The following is an 18,717-nucleotide window of genomic DNA, read 5'->3' on the forward strand; positions in this document are numbered from 1 at the left end:
TTTGCTCATCCTATATATGAAAAGGAGACTTTTAAATTGTTTTAAGAAATCCAAGACTTTTCTTTCTTTTTGGTACAATGAACTTAATAATTTGTTGTAGAGATTTATTTTTCCTTCACATGCAAAATGTTTGACTTGATAAAATAGGTGCATTTAGGGCTTTTATTAGTGATGACACCCAGGGATGTAGATCTTTACTTTGGAAATGGAACTTGAGTCTTCAGGTGGCGAATCACTGAGACTTCATTAACCAGATGAATGAAGCACGTTGTAAGGAAGTCACTTCTAAAAAATCAGTAGTGTTTGCACTAGAAATGTTTATAAAAATGCTTGACCTGCCATCAACCCTGTATGCACTTTGTAGACTATTTGGGGGAAAATATTTAAAAGCTGACAGGTTTTCCTCTATCACCCAGTTAAGCTCTTGCTTTCCTCTCTCAGTTCTTTAAAGAATGCAAAGTAATCTCAGCATTAGTATATACACTGTATCATTGAGAGCTTGACTGTGCTGAAAAAAATAAGAAGTGATTCCCAGTTCATATATAAATGGTTAACCATTACTCACGCCACTGTGTCAGAAGTTCACAGACAATGAAGACATGCCTGTAGTTTGCTTCTGTACTCCTATTGTGCTGTGGACATCCCAGGATGTAAGGGTTTCCAATTTTCAGTTAACTGAACTCATAGTTTTATTTTTCCTTATTGCAGGTGGTTTTCATGAGCCTATGCAAAAGTTTGTGGGACTGTGGTCTAGTAGCCTTGGATGACATTACAATAGAGTTGGGAAACTGCTTGTCTCCAGGTAAGATGACTGTCATTTCAGCTTTCTCTGTCTCCCTGGCCAATTCATGGCATGTCCTGTTTGTCTAATAATATACCACATAGATTTACTCTCTCCCAGTCTGTCCTTTCGGAGAAGGCAATGGCACTCCACTCCAGTACTCTTGCCTGGAAAATCCTATGGACCGAGGAGCCTGGTAGGCTGTGGTCCTTGGGGTCGCTAGGAGTTGGACACGAGTGAGCAACTTCACTTTCACTTTTCACTTTCATGCACTGGAGAAGGAAATGGCAGCCCACTCCAGGGTTCTTGCCTGGAGAATCCCAGGGACGGGGGAGCCTGGTGGGCTGCCGTCTATGGGGTCGCACAGAGTCGGACACGACTGAAGCGACTTAGCAGCAGCAGCAGTCTGTCCTTTGCTTTTCTTGCCAGAAGTGCCTCTCTCATTTAGAAGTGATGACTTAAATGCAATGTATGACTTTGCACATGACTTGACCCCTATATTCTCATCTATAAGAGAGGTGGTAATACCTACTTGAGTAGCGAGGATAGCACATATAAACTCCCTAGCTTTGGACCTGGCACAAAGCAGTGCTTTAAAAACAGATACCATCTTTGATAATTACTCTTGTTACGATTACTGTTGTTGCCTTACTTGAATGCAGATTTTCAAGTTGTATTGATGAAATTGTACATATACATATACATATACTAGGCTAAGCATATAATTTCTAAATCATAATAAAATAAATGTTTTCTAAGTGGATTAAATGACAATGAAACAATGGACCAAGCATTGATGATAGTGACAAATATTATGGCTATGTGTTGGACATTATGTCTAATGAGAAAATTATGCATACCTCAACCCAGATCATTGGTATCTATCTATTAATTACCACTGCATCCTAAGTCACGAGGTATCCATTTCTTTAACAAGCAGGCATATTGTGGTATCTATTTGGCACTGGAGAATAATCTCCATGTTTATTTAATTAAAAGACTGTTTGTTTGTAGTCCTTTGATTTGTGTGGCACTATAAGGACAACATAAAACAAGATAAAAATCTATACACTCAAGGCATAGAAAAGAGAATGAGCCTTCATTAGCTTGTAGTGTGTGTAAAATAAAATGAAGTAAAACAATTATCATGCTAGAGAAGGAAAAGATGGGTTGTTTATTGGAGAATCTAGATGTAGGAAGGTACAACCAAGTTCAGCCAAAGAAGTTCCCAAGAAGTTGGGAGGTGGCACCACTCTAATATAATCATTATTAGAGTTATTGAAGATAACACCCAAAGACAGAAATGTTTGTTTTTTGGAAATGGAAAATAAGCCTCCAGGTAAAAAAACACCAAGTTTTTTTTTTTTAACACCAAGTTATAATATTTATTTAGCTAATATTTACTGAGAACTTCATGTTCTAAACGTTTTACATCCATCATCCCATTTAATCCTCACAACCCCCTGAAGTGGATACCGTTAATATTCCCATATTACAAATAAGAATGCCGAGGCACAGAAAAATTCAGTAACCTGCTCCACATGTATTAAGCTATGTCTCCAAAATCACATATAATTCTTTCACATTCTCTCCCTCTTCCAAAGCGACTATAGCTTTGCTCTGAGGATTTCCTTCACTCATTCTGGATTTCTGAAGAAACCTCCTGCTTGCAATTTTATTCTTTTTATGTTTCCATAAAGCCAATATACCTCCAATTATCAGAGAGTTTTAAAATCTCATTCATACAAATAAATTCACAAGTCAGAGAAAGTTTCTTTCTCAAAGTATTCCAGTACTTTTGGATCTAGATTTCTGATTGTTCTCTGCCTCTATGGCAGAACCAGGGTGAAGTCCAGACTCTAACCAGAGGCAAGAGCTTGGCTTAGAGGGAGTGCTGGTGGGTGGGTTGCCTCTCTATGTGGGGCAGGTGGCCAGATGATAACCACACATTAGTGTGGGTTTCCAGTGAGTCTTGGAATATATATACATTGAAAGAGCCTCAGCAGTCACAACACCTGCTGTTTCCTTGCAGAGAAGCTCCTGCCTCCACCAGGAGAGTGTACTTTTGAACAAGATGAATGTATATTTACTCAGGAGAGAAGAAACCGGAGCAGCTGGCAAAGGAGGAGGGGAGAAACTCCCACCTCCTACACCGGACCAAAGGGAGATCACACTACTGGGGTAGGTGAGTTATGCCACATGGTACTGTTTCCTAAGGAAACCCGAAATAGCTTTCTAGGGGTTGTTTACTGCATTCTCATATGTGAAAATTAAGGTGTCTAGAGTGAACTGCATGTGGGATATTACACACATGGGATAGGTAATTCAGTATGTGCATTTAAAATCATTCTTTCTGTTTATTATATTGCTCATTATCTAGATGCAAAAAGGATTTAAATGAGCTTACAAAGATATCCACACAAAGATAATTAGAAGTAAGGTTTAAAAATAAAAGAGAGATGGGCAAAAATGAAAAAAATAAAATAGTGGTCTAAAATGAAGCCCAGGACTGAGGCCTAGTATAGAAATATCTGGCAGACAGGGAAGATGTATCAGTGTGAGTCCTCACTTTCCAGAAGCTTTTCAGCTTTTTCAAGATGGAAAAGTCATCTGTAAAACATGATTTACTGTGTTCTTAGGCTAGAAACAGATGAAGTTGTCCACCAAGGGCTGGAGGCAATAAAGTGGTGCATTTTTCTGTAGGAAATGTGTAAACTACACTAAGCCAGACTAAAAGTTGTTCTACTTCTTATCACCATGTGTCAGCAGTTGCAAACAATGTCCATGATAAAATACTCCTTGAAGAATAGACCTTTTCCACTGAGGGTCTCAATTTCTCTAGGAACACCAGTTGGATAAAAGCACATCACTTGGTCCAGCAACGCAGAACTATCCCTGATATTAATATTAAAGAGATATTTCCTGAAGGGTCCTTACAGAGAGTGGCATAGTGCTGTTTCTTATGGTCTGCCTCAAAAATAAGCCTAGGGTATAACACCACAGAGCAGCAATACAACAAAAAATATTGGCTGTGTTGGCGAAACTTGGTGGGGTGCAATCAGGAACAGCTTTGTCTTTTCTTTCCAACGCTCTGTTCAAACATACCCTGGAGAATTCTCCCTTTCCCACCCCTGGCAGATCCCACAGTTTCCCAGTCCTGTTGAGGTAGTAGAGCAGTCACACATTCAGGTGTGTTAAGATGTCCAATTCAAACGACGACTTCAGTTTCCCATTCAATCGAATCATCTCTCTCCCTCAGCATGGGCCTGATTCATAGTTTGGAGATGGTAAAAAAGACTGTCTGTGCTTAAACTTTCTTTGTTTTACTTCCTCCTCTGCCCAGCATCGTCAGGATCCTTTAGCCAGAGTGAGTGGAGGATGGATTAAAGGAAAATAACTTCTAAAATGTTTAGCGTTTCTTCAAATTCTTTCTTGGATGCCTTATGTTATGACAGATATCTAAGTACTGGCTCTCTCGCATCTCACCATTTTGGGCACTGTACTCTCTGGCTGATGATCTGTGGCTACCCTCTTTCTCCCTAGTACCTGTATTACAGAGATACAACTCACGTAGATTTTATACTTGCATCCCTCCTGGCAGTTTTGACTTGGGTCTTTTCAAGAACACTTGGTGCCAGCCACTATCCCTGTGAGTAGTGAGTATCCATTTGGCCTTGGATCCTAAATGCACCTTTGCCTAAGAAGATGATGTGAAGCTTGGTCCTACCACTGACCTCTTTTCTTCCCGTTACTTCAGAGATTCTGGGACAGTGTTGCATCAACTAGGGTAGCTGTTGAAGAGATTCAGCCTTTGTTCAAAGGTAGATCAGATTTCTACTTCCAGCAGTGAGGAGAAGATTCTAAGAGAATGTGAGGCTATATCTGGAAAGACAATGAAATTAAAAAGATAATAAAAAGATGTGCATATGTTAAGACTATTTTGGTTGGAAATAGTTTGTTGCTGTTTGTAACAGGAAAAAAAATGCCATTTTAGGGCTGACTTGAGGCACAGCTTGATGTAGAGGATAAAACCGTGTCACTGGGACCTCCTTCTCTCCACCTCTCTGCTCTGGTTTTTCTGAGTTGGCTCCAGTTGCAAACAGTCTGTCCTCTCATGGTAGCAAGAGGCTGCTGCAGTGGCAGCCTCGTGGCCATTCAACACTGAATCTAGTGAAAAGAGATAAATCAGCAAACAAAAAATTAGCCTCATTAACTCTGATTGGCAGTGTAATGAGGGCAGGTAGTGGTGGTTTAGTCGCTAAGTCGTGTCCGACTCTTGTGATCCCATGGACTGTAGTAGCCTGCCGGTCTCCTCTGTCCATGGGATTCTCCATGGACATTGCCATGGCTGTGTAGTTCTTCTCTATTTTATTTTTTTCATTTTTGCCCATTTTTTCATTTTTGCCCATCTCCATGGGATTGCCATTTCCTTCTCCAGAGAATCTTCCCAACCCAGGAGTCGAACCTGGGTCTCCTGCATTACAGGCAGATTCTTTACCGACTGAGCTATGAGGAAAGCCTCATGAGGGCATAATATTATCAAATTCCTGCATGAATCCCCACAGGACTTACTGTTGTACCTTATACACTACAGAGGCTCAAAAACGTCCTTGGAAGGAATAATGAATCGATAAGCCCTCCCTGGTGCATTTAAGAATAACCACTTAATTAGTAAGACCCATGGCAAATGTAGTAATGGAGAGAAACTAAATTTTGAGAGGGATAGAGAAGTATCAAGAATAAATCAGCTTTAGTTTGAGTCCATTATAATCATGATGTTGTCTGTTATGTACATTTTTCTGGGGAGGGAGTTGATAGCTTCTCTTCCATTTTTCAGGGACACCAAAAAATCTAGTAACAACAGATCTGAGAAGAGGGTTGTGCTGTGGTAGAGTACCACGGGGGAATTTTCTGGGTGACAGTCTGTGCAATGTCTTGGACACGGAAGAGAAGACAAAACAAAAATAAGGAGCAGTGGAGGGAGGGAGTCTCTGAAAAGGGTGAGGGAGGGTCACCAATCCAGGACATAACAGACCCATGAACTTTGGAGTCAAGGTTCCCCACTCACTAGGTATGAGACCTTGAAAAAGTTACTTAAAATCTCTAGGTCTCAGTGATGTCATCTAGAAAATGAGAATAACTATAGCTACTTGTCTGTTTATGTACTTCAAAGGATGGTTGAGTTTAAACTTAATCATCTTGGGGATGACATTCTCCCTCCTGCCTAAAGACAAAATTTATGAAAATCTGACAAAAGTACATGCAGTAGATATTCCATTACTTATAATTTAGCTCCTTTATTTACATGTAAGGGCACATGTTAGTTTACTGGGTGTGGCTTTGTTTAAAGAAAATGGTATGATTGTGTTTGCTTTGTCTCTCTGAAAACTTTGAAGAATATTTCAGCTGACTGGGGTGAAACTTCATAACAAAAATTGTAATGTAAAAACTTCTTAGTGTGTTCAATATTTATTCCCAGAAAATACTTGACCACAGAATATTAGATTCTCTGGTGAAGAATACAGAGCATTCTGATTATTTTTCAGTAAATTTTTCTAGGGTCTCCCTTTTTTCCATCATTTATTTCACCTGTTTCAATGCAAACTTCCTAAAGGGTCTTGGGATATCTTTCAATTTTCTAATCACATAAAATCTTTTCCAGATTATACCTTTTTATTCCTAAGTATAACAATGCAAAGGCTGCAAGTTTTGCTATGCTATGCCCAGGGTTACCTACAGATAATATAGTGCTGGAGTTTTCTATCTTGATCTTTAACAGTTATCCTTCTAAGGAAATAATAACATCTACTGATCATTTATGGAGTGTTTACCATGTGCAGGCTCTGTGCTGGGATCTTTATATCCTTAGTCAGTTTAAGCTGCTATAACAATAATACCAGAGACTCAGAGGCTTAAATAGCAGACATTTATTTCTTACAGTTCTGAGGGTTGAGAAGCTCAAGATCAAGGTGCTGGCAGATTTGAGGTCTGGTGAGGGCTCACTTCCTAGTTCATAGTCAGCAGTCTTTTTGCTGTGTCCTTACATGGCAGACAAGGCAAGTGAGATCTTTGAGGACTCTTATAAGGATACTCGTCCCACCTATGAGAGCTTGGCTCTCAGGATCTAACCCCTTCCAAAGACCATACCTCCAATTACCATCATAGTGGGGGTTAGGATTTCAACATATAAATTTGGAAGGAGGGGAAATAAATATTCAATCAATAACACAGCCTTACCATGACTTGTAAGTCAAAGTATCCATTTTTCATATGAAAGAACTGAAGGTTGGAGAAATGCCTTTCCAAGGCCACACAGCGATGATTGGTAGAGCAGGGACTATATCTCAGGAATGCTGGGCTCTCATGTCCATATTCTGTCCACATTGTTTCACCAGAGTTTTCCAGCCCACATGATCGTAGGAGACCACACACGACTTCAAACAGCTGGGACAGCTTACATGTGAAAAGCACAATTCTTCACACAGCCACGTAATCTCATACCTATCACCCTTCGTACCAGAAAAAGCTGTCTGCTCTTGGAAAGGATATATTCAAACTGATGGTATTTTTAGACATCCACTGAAATGTAACCCATCAGAAAGTATCTAAGTTTTCTCTGGTCTGTGAGCCAATATTGTCAGTTTAACTGCAGTGCCCAGAGCCACTGTGTAGCCTAAACCCGCAAAGGGTAGCTTCGCCTTTGAGGGTTAATATACACAATGCCCTCTAATGGCCAATGTGGGCTGATATATTGGTTTTCAGATTACAATATGACAAGGATCACCCATTCATAAATTAAGGTATAAGCAATTAAATACCCCTTTAAAACGAATGTTTGTTAAAGCCACCAGTGTCATAAGCTACATGTTTATAAGATGAAACATCTTAGAACTGGGAGTAATTGTCATGTTATATAGAGCAGAGTTTCTACGATCTTGATTTACTCCATATTTTCTAAGTACCTATCATGAGTCATGCATCACATAACAGCAGATGCCCTGCTAATCTCTTTGGGCTGCTATGATGATTAACCAAGGTTGTATTTCTGAAAGAACTAATACTATATAAGCTCCACTAAAATGAAAATGATATTACTATTTTTGTAGTTAATGACTCATTCACAAAATCTGATGTTCATCTGGGGTTCATTTCTGGGAGACTTTCTTGGACTCAGTCTTTTGTGTCATTTGTGTTTTTATACATAGAAAACCATGGCATATAATTACAAATAAAATGACATAGTAGTAACCAAAAGATTTGCTAGGCCTTAAACCAGTGTCTTCCAAAGTACCACTGGGTGATTTAAGGGTTAAGTAGATGACTATTTTTAATTTGATAGTACTATTCATGTAAAAGCAAAATATATAATCAGTACAGCAACACCATTATTTCCCAAATCTATAGCTTGTTTTCTGTTTTCATGCTAATATGCAGTTTCCTATTTAAATAATGGATTTAAAATCAAAGGATTAAAAAGTGAAATCTATTTAAAGAAATATATCAAATGAATAATAGTACAGGTAGTATGTGGATAAGTAATACAAATATAGTGGTATTTGTGTGGCTAACGTTGGGGAAACATTTCCAGTGTTTGTCAGTCATCTAATAGAACATGTCATTCTACTAGAAACAACAACAAAGACAATATTCTAGCCCAACCATTTGGCTCCCTGTTTGATAAAATAATAAAAACACTTGTGACAGATAAATCTTAACTTCCACTGAACTGAAATGGACTCTGCAGGACCTGTTTGTCCATTTCTTGTCAGCATCTATTTGAATAGCTCTATCCTGGCAGAATCAGAAAGTTCCTTGACACTGATGCTATTTCTTTTACAAGATAGTAAAGACAAATCTTAACAAAGTTCCAAGGGTTTTATTGGTTATTATAATTTTATTATATGATTATATTTATATAATAATATTATATTATTAATGTGATGCCATACTATCAGAATTCTTCTTAAATAATTGTTTTAGTTGTCCTGGAGTTTACATAGGTTTTGTGACCAAAAGATAGTAGAATAAATAAATCAACAGATAACTCTCCAGTTTAGCGAGAAAATGCCTTCAACTGTAACATTTCCTAGCTCGCTGAGTCCACCAGTGAATAGATTAAAAGTCATCCAATTTTCCCTATCTCTTTCCCACAGCTACGTCCTAGAAAAGTAGCTATTCATCATTTTCTTTTTAAATAATTTCCAAATAAAGAGACACCATCAGTTTCTTCTGTGGTACTGTTCAGTGTTTCACTACATCTTCTGTACTTCTGGCAATTAAACTCTCTCCAACACACTACTAAATAAAGGTAGGAGTCTTATATGAACCTTCTTGTGATGAGTGATACATTAAAATACCAAATAATGGCATGCACTTATAAATTATTCTGTTGACACAAAAGAAAATAAAAACTATATATTTAATGTGTTGGTTATATATTAATAGCTGAAATTTAATAGCAGTCTCATTCAAGTCCTTGTCTTTTAAGAATTTTGGTAGCTGATATCTAGACATGTAACAATGCTACTCAACTAGTCTGAAACTATAAGGGCAATTAACTCTAGAATAATAAAATCTCCAGTCTCCTCAGTTTTTTCATAATTTATCTTATCACACTAATTTCTGGTATTGTTGGACCCTACTTACCCAAGAGAAGACTTCTATGACAAGCTTTTTTAAAAATAGTGGTAAAATATACAAAACATAAAATTTACCATTTTAGTAATTTTTACGTACATAATTCAGTGGTATTAAGTACATATACCTTTTGTGTAACCATCAGCACCTCAGAACTGTTAAAAGTTTTCCCAAGTTGAAACTCTGTCCCCAATAAGTTAATAACCACTCATTTATGACTCACTTTAAAAACCATTTAAAAAATATAATAAAGAACAATAATTTTAGAGAGAGACATATTTAGCAGTTGTTCTTCCCAAAATATTGATATTTTTTCCCCCTGATTGTTAAGAATTGTCTTCCGGCTTAATGAAGCAGCTAGCTGTTCATTCCGCATGGCCTCCCACTCCTTCCCAGCCCTGGTGAGAGAGGGCGGCAAGACTAGAGGAACAGCTGCGTCACTGCTCCCAATTACGAATATGCTGTGTCTCAACACATCACAGTTGCTGAGCAAAGAACAGATGGGACCCTGATCTCCCAGTAGACCCACTGGAACCCCTATCTTGAATGTTAAACAGTGATCCACAGAAAGAAAGTAATTTGTTTTCTCCAGTTAATAATCCCTTCCACAGACTGGAATCCTTCATGTGCAGGGACACATGAACCAGTTTGAGGTTTCATCGCTGGGGCGCCTGGCTCCCATCCAGAGAGCTTTTGTTTGCTGAGACAGACAGCATTTGGAGTTGGAATGTGGCAAAGCTTGTCAACACACAGGGCTTTTCTCTGCTTTCCAAACACATGTGAGGCCGACTGTCTCTCCATGAAGCTCTGATCTTTTCTGGGGAAAGGAAATGTCACATGCAAGTCAAGAAGAAAAACATATTTGGAATCAAGAGGAATAATTGGTCTGGGCACGAGACAGACAGATTCTGATCAGTTGACAAATATGAGACAATTATTTTTAGGTATAGATGTTGGTCTAGATTAGTCTAAATCAGTATTGCCTAAAGGGATATATGTATGGGCTTAAAACAGAAACTGTAGCCTGAAGGAGTTTTAGAAAGGTCAACGTTACTCAAGAAAAGTAGGCTAGTGCCTGTGCCCCAGAAAGGTGTCATTATACTAATGTTCCCCTGGCTATTCTCCGTCTCTTCCAAAAGCAGCAGTTACACATGTCAAACAGTTCAGGAGCTTTCCTTTCATATATCATGGTACTAAACACAACGATCTCTGGAACTAGAAACCTTAGGTAATGGCTTCAGCCTGATACCCAAGACCCAGAGACTCATGAGAGGACAGCATCACCAGGGTAATGCTTCACCCAGTTGAGGCTGACTGATTAGTGCCCTGTACTCACACAAGGAAGACTCAGTTGGATGATCCTGGAGGTTTACCACTCTAGCGGGACCTCAGATGATTTTGACCAGGACTTGGGCTTCCTTGGTGGCTTAGATAGTAAAGAATCCACCTGTGATGCGGGAGACCTGAGTTCAATCCCTGGGTTGGGAAGATCCCCTGGAGAAGAAAATAGCAACCCACTCTAGTACTCTTGCCTGGAGCATCCTCATGGACAGAGGAGCCTAGTGGGCTACAGTTCTGGGGTCACAAAGAGTCAGACATGACTGAGCGACTAGTGATGTCATCACTAGTCATCACATATGACAGCATATGTCATCACTGGGATTACATACCATCATCGCTAGATGGAAGATACTTCTTGCGTCATCTCTCACTTATAATGGACCCATTGCTTTCTTTCCATTCTGAAAAGACTTCCTGTTGTAGGCCCACAATACTCTTTTCTTTCCAGTTTTTCAGTGACAGCATCTTTCAGAGGAGCCTCCCTGTCCCCTATCCTCCCCCTCCCATTAAGTATTTCATCTTTAGCTAAGGTCCTTTTCTTGGGATTCAAGTGGACCTTTTGAGAGTCCCGAAGGCAGGTACCAAAGTTATTTTTCTTTGACTTTCTTCTTATTTCCTTAAGAATTATTTTTAGAGGCAATATTTTTCAGTGTGCTATACTAATTTACGTTTAGGCTAGTACAGAACACCTTTGTGCATAGTAGGTGATAAACCATGTTCATGTTTTGACTTTATTTTCCATGGGATTAAATTAAATACACCCTTCTGTTAGAGTTTTGTGTATCAGTATTTGTTTACATCCAGCCTAGCTGGATGTAAACTTAAGCCTAGCTTAAGTTAGAAAATATTAAAGAAAAGAACCATAAGATTTTCTTTCATTGCTGGAAATGTAAAAACCCCAGTGCTTCTTATGTAGCAATTTTCTTGCCAGTGAAAGAATGAAGGTAATGAAGTTAAAGAATGTGTGTTTGGCTAAAAAAAAAAAAAACAAAAAAACAAAAAAGACAGTCAGATGGTATGGAACTAGGTTGAGAACATTTTCTTTAAAATGTGATTTTTTTCAAAATTTGGACTTGTTCCTACTTTGCTTTGGAGCATCCTAGTCAAGTACATGTCTCATTGCCAAGATCTTCACACAACTGGAGTAACCTTGGTAGAGCCATGTGCTCTGGAAATGGTCAGACTGGTCTGTGCTTTTTGTTCATTCAACAAATATTTATTGAGCATCTGCTATGTTCCAGACACTGCTCTAGGACCTGGGGGCATAGCAGTAAAGTAAACAAGGAAATATCTCTGCCTTTGAGTGTTTTAGAAGAAGGAGACAGACAAACATAAAAACAGGAATGTTATATAGTATGTTAAGAGGCAATTAAATGGTATGAAAAATAATAAATTAGGGCATAGAGAAAGAAGAGTACCAGAGGAGGGGGGATTGCTATTTGAAACAGTGTAGTCAGAATAAGCCTAATAGAAAAGGTAATATCTGGGTAAAGACTTAGAGGTGAGAGAGTAAGACGTGAGACTATTTGAGAGAAAAGTCATTGTAGGCAGAGATTAGCACATGCAAAGGCCCTGGGGTGGTAGCAAACTTACTACATTCCAGGAATGGTATAGAGCTCCAGTGTGTCCTCAAGACTCAGAGTGAGTGAGGAGAAAGGTGGTAGGAATCAGAGAGGTAGGAGAATGAGCAGGAGTTATGTAGAGCCTTATATATTGTCAGGCGTTCAGCTCTTACTTGGAGTGAAATGCTGAACTAGTGGAGGGTTTTGAACAGAGGAATGGTGAAATTTAGCTATTGTTTTACTATTGTTTTACTATGGATGCTGTGTTCAGATTAGATTGCAGTGAAATGCTGAGCTAGTGGAGGGTTTTGAACAGAGGAATGGTGAAATTTAGCTATTGTTTTACTATGGATGTTCAGATTAGATTGCAGAGAACTAGCATAAAAGCAGGCAGATTTGTTGGGAGGTGTTGAATTAATCCAAGTCAGAAATAATTCTGGCTCAGATTGGGAGGTAGCATTGGAGGTGGTAAGGAGAGAAGTGATTGGATTCTGGACATATTCTGAAGGTAGAACCAACAGAATTTCCTGACCATCTGGATGTGAAGAGTGAGAGGATATAAAGAATGGCCAGGTTTGGGGCCTGGACAACTAAAAAGGGTGGGGTGAGCTTTAGAGTGAGGCTGTTAGGAGAGTAGTTTTGACCAAGTTCAGTTAGAGATATCTACTTGACAAAAAGAGGAGATGTCCATTAGGCACTTTCAATAACAAGTCTGGATTTTAGGAAAGAGGTTGGAAATTAAAATTTGAGATATAACAACACATATAGTATTTCAAGCCATGAAAAAAGATGAAATCACCAAAGAAGTGAGCGAGAATGGAGAGATTCAAACATTGGGTCTAGATCAAGAGGTCAGAGAAGAAAAGGTGAACCAGCAAAGGAGGGACCAGAGAAGTGGGAGAAAAACCAGGAGAGGTCAGCGTCCTGCAAACCAAATAAGAAAGTCCTTCTAGGAGGCAGGAGTGATCCACTGTGTCCAGGGCTGCTAATGACAAGAAGGACAAGAACTGAATGCTGACCCTTGCTTTCAGTCATGAGGATGTCACTGGTGAGCGCAGCAGACATGCAACAGTATCCCAGAAGTTTAGAGGAGGTCATGCGGATGACTGGTTGACAAAGCCCAGGACCGATTGCCCAGTTTTGCAGGGTGGTAACTTCGCTGAGTGAAACACTGAGGGAGGGCTTGCACAGCGCACAAGATTTGATAAGACCAAATGGGGCAGGACTTTTTCTCCCACCCTTGTAATAGACCGTTGGATTCTCAGATCTGTGGAAATGAGGGAAAGGAAAAGGAGGAATGCCTTGAAGGAGCAAGGCTGGAGCCTCTGATCAATTCTGGTTGGGGTGTCTCAAGCATTGCCTTTTGAGAAATGAATAGACTTCACTGACTAAACTTAAAACTTTAAAGATGCTCTAGAAGCCATTTCCTTTGCATGCAATATTTGGGAACTCTTTTTTTCCTTCAGTGCAGCCATTAATTTCCATGTGAAATAATAGAGAGATAACACTATGTAAAAATTTTTACATCATGTATGTAAAAAAGTCAATATTGGCAAAGAAGAAGATGCAACTGGATATAAAAATTTATGCATATTTTTTCAGATTGAAGAGATATAAATCTTTCATCAAATGAGGGAAGGTTGAGAACTACTTATATACAGTCCATGACTTTTTTTAAACATGGGCCAGAGGTTCATAGAATTATATTATGGGTGTATTGTCCTGGAAATTACTATTATTATATCGCTTATTTTAGTGGCTTCATGGTAATTATTTAACACCAACAGCTCTATTTTTTATGGGGGGGGGGCTGACTTGTAGTTATGTCCCATTTCTGTAGTATTAATACTTCCATTGTAGACCATTTCAAACTACCAGAGTGAAGCCATTTGGACCTACCAACAGAAGGCACATAATTGACTGTTGGAGCCAGTGGAGACAGGCTTCAAATTTACGTGCAGATTAATCCTGCTTCTGCCTAAAACAAGCACATTAAAAAAAAAAAAAACTAAAATTAGGAAAGGAAAATACAAATGTAAAGTGTTATATAATTAACATACAGTATATAGTGTATGAAGTATAAGATATAAAATATGTTAAATGTCATAATAACATTAAATATTGTAGTCTGTATGGATCACAATAAACTGTGGAAAACTCTTAAAGAGATGGGACTACCAGACCACTTTACCTGTCTCCTGAGAAATCTGTATGCAGGTCAAGTAGCAACAGTTAAAACTGGTTCCAAATTGGGAAAGGAGTACGTCAAGGGTATATATTGTCACCCTACTTATTTAACTTATATTCAGGGTACATCATGCGAAATGCCAGGCTAGATGAAGCACAATCTGGAATCAGGATTGCCGGGAGAAGTATCAATAACCTCAGATATGCAGATGACACCACGCTTATGGCAGAAAGCAAAGAAGAACTAAAGAGCCTCTTGATGAAAGTGAAAGAGGAGAGTGAAAAAGTTGGCTTAAAGCTCAACATTCAGAAAACTAAGATCATAGCATCTGGTCCCATCACTTCATGGCAAATAGATGGGGAAACAATGGAAGCAGTGAGATACTTTATTTTCTTGGGCTTCAGAATCACTGCAAATGGTGACTGCAGCCATAAAATTGAAAAATGCTTGCTCCTTGGAAGAAAAGCTATGACAAACCTAGACAACATATTGAAAAGCAGAGACATTACTTTGCCAGCAAAGGTCCATTTAGTCAAAGCTGTGGTTTTTTCAGTAGTCATGTGTGGATGTGAGAGTTGGACTGTAAAGAAAGCTGAGTGCCGAAGAATTGATGCTTTTGAACTGTGGTGTTGGAGAAGACTCTTGAGAGTCCCTCTGACTGCAAGGAGATCAAACCAATCAATCCTGAATATTCATTGGAAGGACTGATGCTGAAGCAGAAACTCCAATACTTTGGCCACCTGATGTGAAGAACTGACTCATTGGAAAAGACCCTGATGCTGGGAAAGATTGAAGGCGGGAGGAGAAGGGGACGGCAGGGAATGATGTGGTTGAATGACATCATTGACTCAATGGACGTGAGTTTGAGCAAACTCTGGGAGTTGGTGAAGGACAGGGAAGCCTGGTGTGCTATAGTCCATGGGGTCACAAAGAGCAACTGAACTGAACTGAAATATTGTACAATTATATTTTCAAGAAGTGTCACAGAAAAATCTCAGGAAAGCAGGGCAGAAAACACATTTGAATACATATTACATGTGGACACATGTCACACACATTATTTAATTCTCACAACTCTATAGCACAGGTTTATTAACCATTAGTTTTAAACTCAGGGAGATAGTGAAGAACAGAGAAGCCTGGAATGCTACAGTTCATGGGGTTGCAAAGAGTCAGACATAACCTAGCAACTGAACAACAACAAATTTTTTAATTGAATTTAGGTTCAGACGGGATAATCCATTAGATCACAGTCACACAGACAATAACTATTAGAACCAAGACTTGAACCTCATCTACCTGACCATTCCCCTAAACCAATGATGGAAGTTCAAAATATTGTCCATGGATTAGTAGGATAAATTCTTATGTTAATTACCACCTCAGTGGCACAATACTAGTATATTAATTACCTCCTGTATACTAAACTGAATTATAAATTATTACATGAAAACACTTATTTTGATGGTCAAAATCTTGTAGCATATTTATCTTTCTTGGATTATACACATTCTCCAAAATTATGAACTCCTTTATCAGTACTGTAGTCAAGTCATTCATTGACTCTAATTTGTTTCCAGGAACAGTACTCAAAAGGGAAATGAGGGGCAGAATAAATTCAGAGTATGGGGTTAACAGATACAAATTGCTATACATAGAATAGATAAGCAACAGGGATTTAATGTATAACACAGGGAACAGTATTTAATATATTGTAATAATCTATAATGGAAAATAATCTGAATATATATATATATGTTAGAAGAGAATATGATGTGTCCTTTTTAACAATACCTGATGTTGCATTGCTCTCAAGGCTACTACATGTACATCGAGGCTTCCCACTTGGTATATGGACAAAAAGCACGACTCTCATCCAGGCCTCTACGAGGAGTCACTGGAAAACAGTGCTTGACCTTTTTCTACCACATGTATGGAGCAGGGACTGGCCTCCTGAATGTTTATCTGAAAAAGGAAGGCGACAGTGAAGAGTCTCTCTTGTGGAGAAGAAGAGGTGAACAGAGCATCTCCTGGCTACGGGCGCTGATTGAATACAGCTGTGAGAGGCAGCACCAGGTGAGCCAAGGGAGACGAGAACCAAATGATGGGAAATGTACCTGTACGCGTCTGATGCTCTTTCTTTTTCTTGCTACCATCAAGACTGTTTTGTTCTTTTTCAGGGTCAAAGACAGAGGTAGTATTTATTTAAGAGTAAATATAATTAGTCTATATTGATTGAACCTAAGCAGTGAAAGGGGAATTAGAAAGAGAAAGCTTTGGGTATTTATACATAGAGTAATTTTTGCAACTCAATAGTGAAACTAGAGCTATTTTCATGTTGGTACATTTTGAGTGTCAGTTATATTCTGTGTCCTGAAAACCTCCAAAACAGAGCTTCTCTTTCTTCTAAACCTGGTATTACCTAATTAGTTGTTGCAGCTGCATCTTTCACTCATCATTAGCCACATGCAAGGGCTGCTGTTGTAAGCTTCTATTTAACAGAGTACATGATCCAGTGTACATTTTTAAGCCTCTGTCTGCAACTGATGCAGAAGAAACTGAATCTTGATCCTATGTCCTGGGCCTGCCTTGAGGCAGTAGAAGACTTCCTTCCTGCAGGATCCCAATTATAAGGGAATCTGAGCAGCAATAAGAAGGAGCCTGTTCAATTCCAGTGGGTGAGATCAAGCAGTCAACTAGCCTAGAAGTCAGCAGCAGCCTCCTAAAAGCTTATGACTTTACCTGCCGGTTGTTTTTCTTTAGTCACTAAGTCATGTTTGACTCTTTTGTGGCTCCGATGGCCTGTAGTCCACCAGGTTCCTCTGTCCATGGGATTTTCCAGGCAAGAATCTGGAGTGGGTTGCCATTCATTCTCCAGGAGATCTTCCCGACTCAGGAATGGAACCCCTGTCTCCTGCGTTAGCAGATAGGTTCTTTACCACTGAACTAGCAAGGAAGCCTTTACCTGCCTACCATGAGTCAAAGCTCCAGAAAGCTCTAGGCAGATAACATTAGACCCTTGACTATCCCTGAAATTGCTGTATAGAATTCCAGGAGTGACCTTCAGCTAAAAGCCCTACTTCCTCCTTATCCTTTCTTCTGGACCAGAGCACCCCTTAATGTTAACCACTGGCTGCTTGGCTTAAGCAAGTCTTCCTAGGAAGAAGTGTCCAAAATAAAGACATTATTTTATGCCACCCCTTAATCAAAATTGATTTTCTACAGATCCAAATAGGAATAGCCAGGTTGCAGTGTCATCCAGGTTGCTATTGCTAAGAACAGATGACAGAGGGAAGATGCGCCATTATTCAAGGATGTCTCATTATCTTGGTGTGGATAAAACTATCTAAACATTTAGTAAAGGAAAATATATAGCCCCAGGAATAATTTTGATAGTGATTTAACATCTGCTTACAGAAAGAAAATGGATCACTCATGAACTTCCTTATATCACTGATCATCACTCAGAGATGATAGATTAATTTTTTTAGGTTATCAGGGCACTCACACTATTCAAAGATTCTCAAGGTGTGGTCCTGACACCAGCAGCAACACCTGAAATGTATATTCATCTAAAATGAAACTCACCTACAATGCACACTCTCAGGCCCTACCTTGGAGCTACTGAACCAGAAACGCTGGGGCTTAGGGCCCTGAAATCTGTCCTAACAAGAATTGTGGTGATTCTGGAGCATTCTAAAGATGGAGAACCTGTGTCACAGATGGAACAAATCTGAGTCTCTCAGGCAGAGCCTGAGCATTGATGTTTTTTAAAACCCCCAAATGGTGCTGATGCACAAGAGCTCTAGGATTTGAGATCTGTGGAGCAGGTGACTTCACAGCATCTGAGCCCTGGGTATAGGTCCTTGCATATATTAGACTTGCCAGGTGACTTGTTGTCTGAAATTTTTTTGAGTACAAAGTAGTGAGGCACCTGGGGTGGCATCTTGGGATATTTAAGCTCAAAGGGTAAAGAATGACCTGAGAGATTTTTGGCTCCCAATTTGGGAAAAAAGATTCCATATCATTCCTTTAGGCCTAGAATGAAACAGATATCAATCTGCCATGAGGAATGTTCTTCTTGATTTTGTGATTCCCTCAGGAATCCCAGATGACTATCTGGAGACCAGGATGAACTAGTTTCTCCAAAACATCTTAGTGTCTAATAAAACACAGAGACTCCCATGTGTAAATGGTCATCTTCTATG

The 18,717-nt window shown here is 39.2% G+C and overlaps 1 protein-coding gene across 2 annotated transcripts in view; it reads left to right on the forward strand.

Annotated features, from left to right (window-relative positions):
• The window catches only part of MAMDC2 (MAM domain containing 2), a 154,218-nt gene that overhangs the window by 130,283 nt on the left and 5,218 nt on the right, over window positions 1–18,717 (forward strand). The window contains exons 10-12 of one of the 2 annotated variants that reach the window (XM_065907986.1): window positions 709–802; window positions 2,814–2,966; window positions 16,326–16,585. In XM_065907986.1, the coding sequence (XP_065764058.1) occupies window positions 709–802; window positions 2,814–2,966; window positions 16,326–16,585 (507 nt within the window). Of the gene's footprint in view, window positions 1–708; window positions 803–2,813; window positions 2,967–16,325; window positions 16,586–18,717 lie in introns of those variants that run through there. The other variant, XM_065907987.1, reaches the window with a different exon arrangement.

This window comes from Muntiacus reevesi, chromosome 17 (assembly GCF_963930625.1).
Source record: "Muntiacus reevesi chromosome 17, mMunRee1.1, whole genome shotgun sequence".
NCBI lineage: Eukaryota > Metazoa > Chordata > Mammalia > Artiodactyla > Cervidae > Muntiacus > Muntiacus reevesi.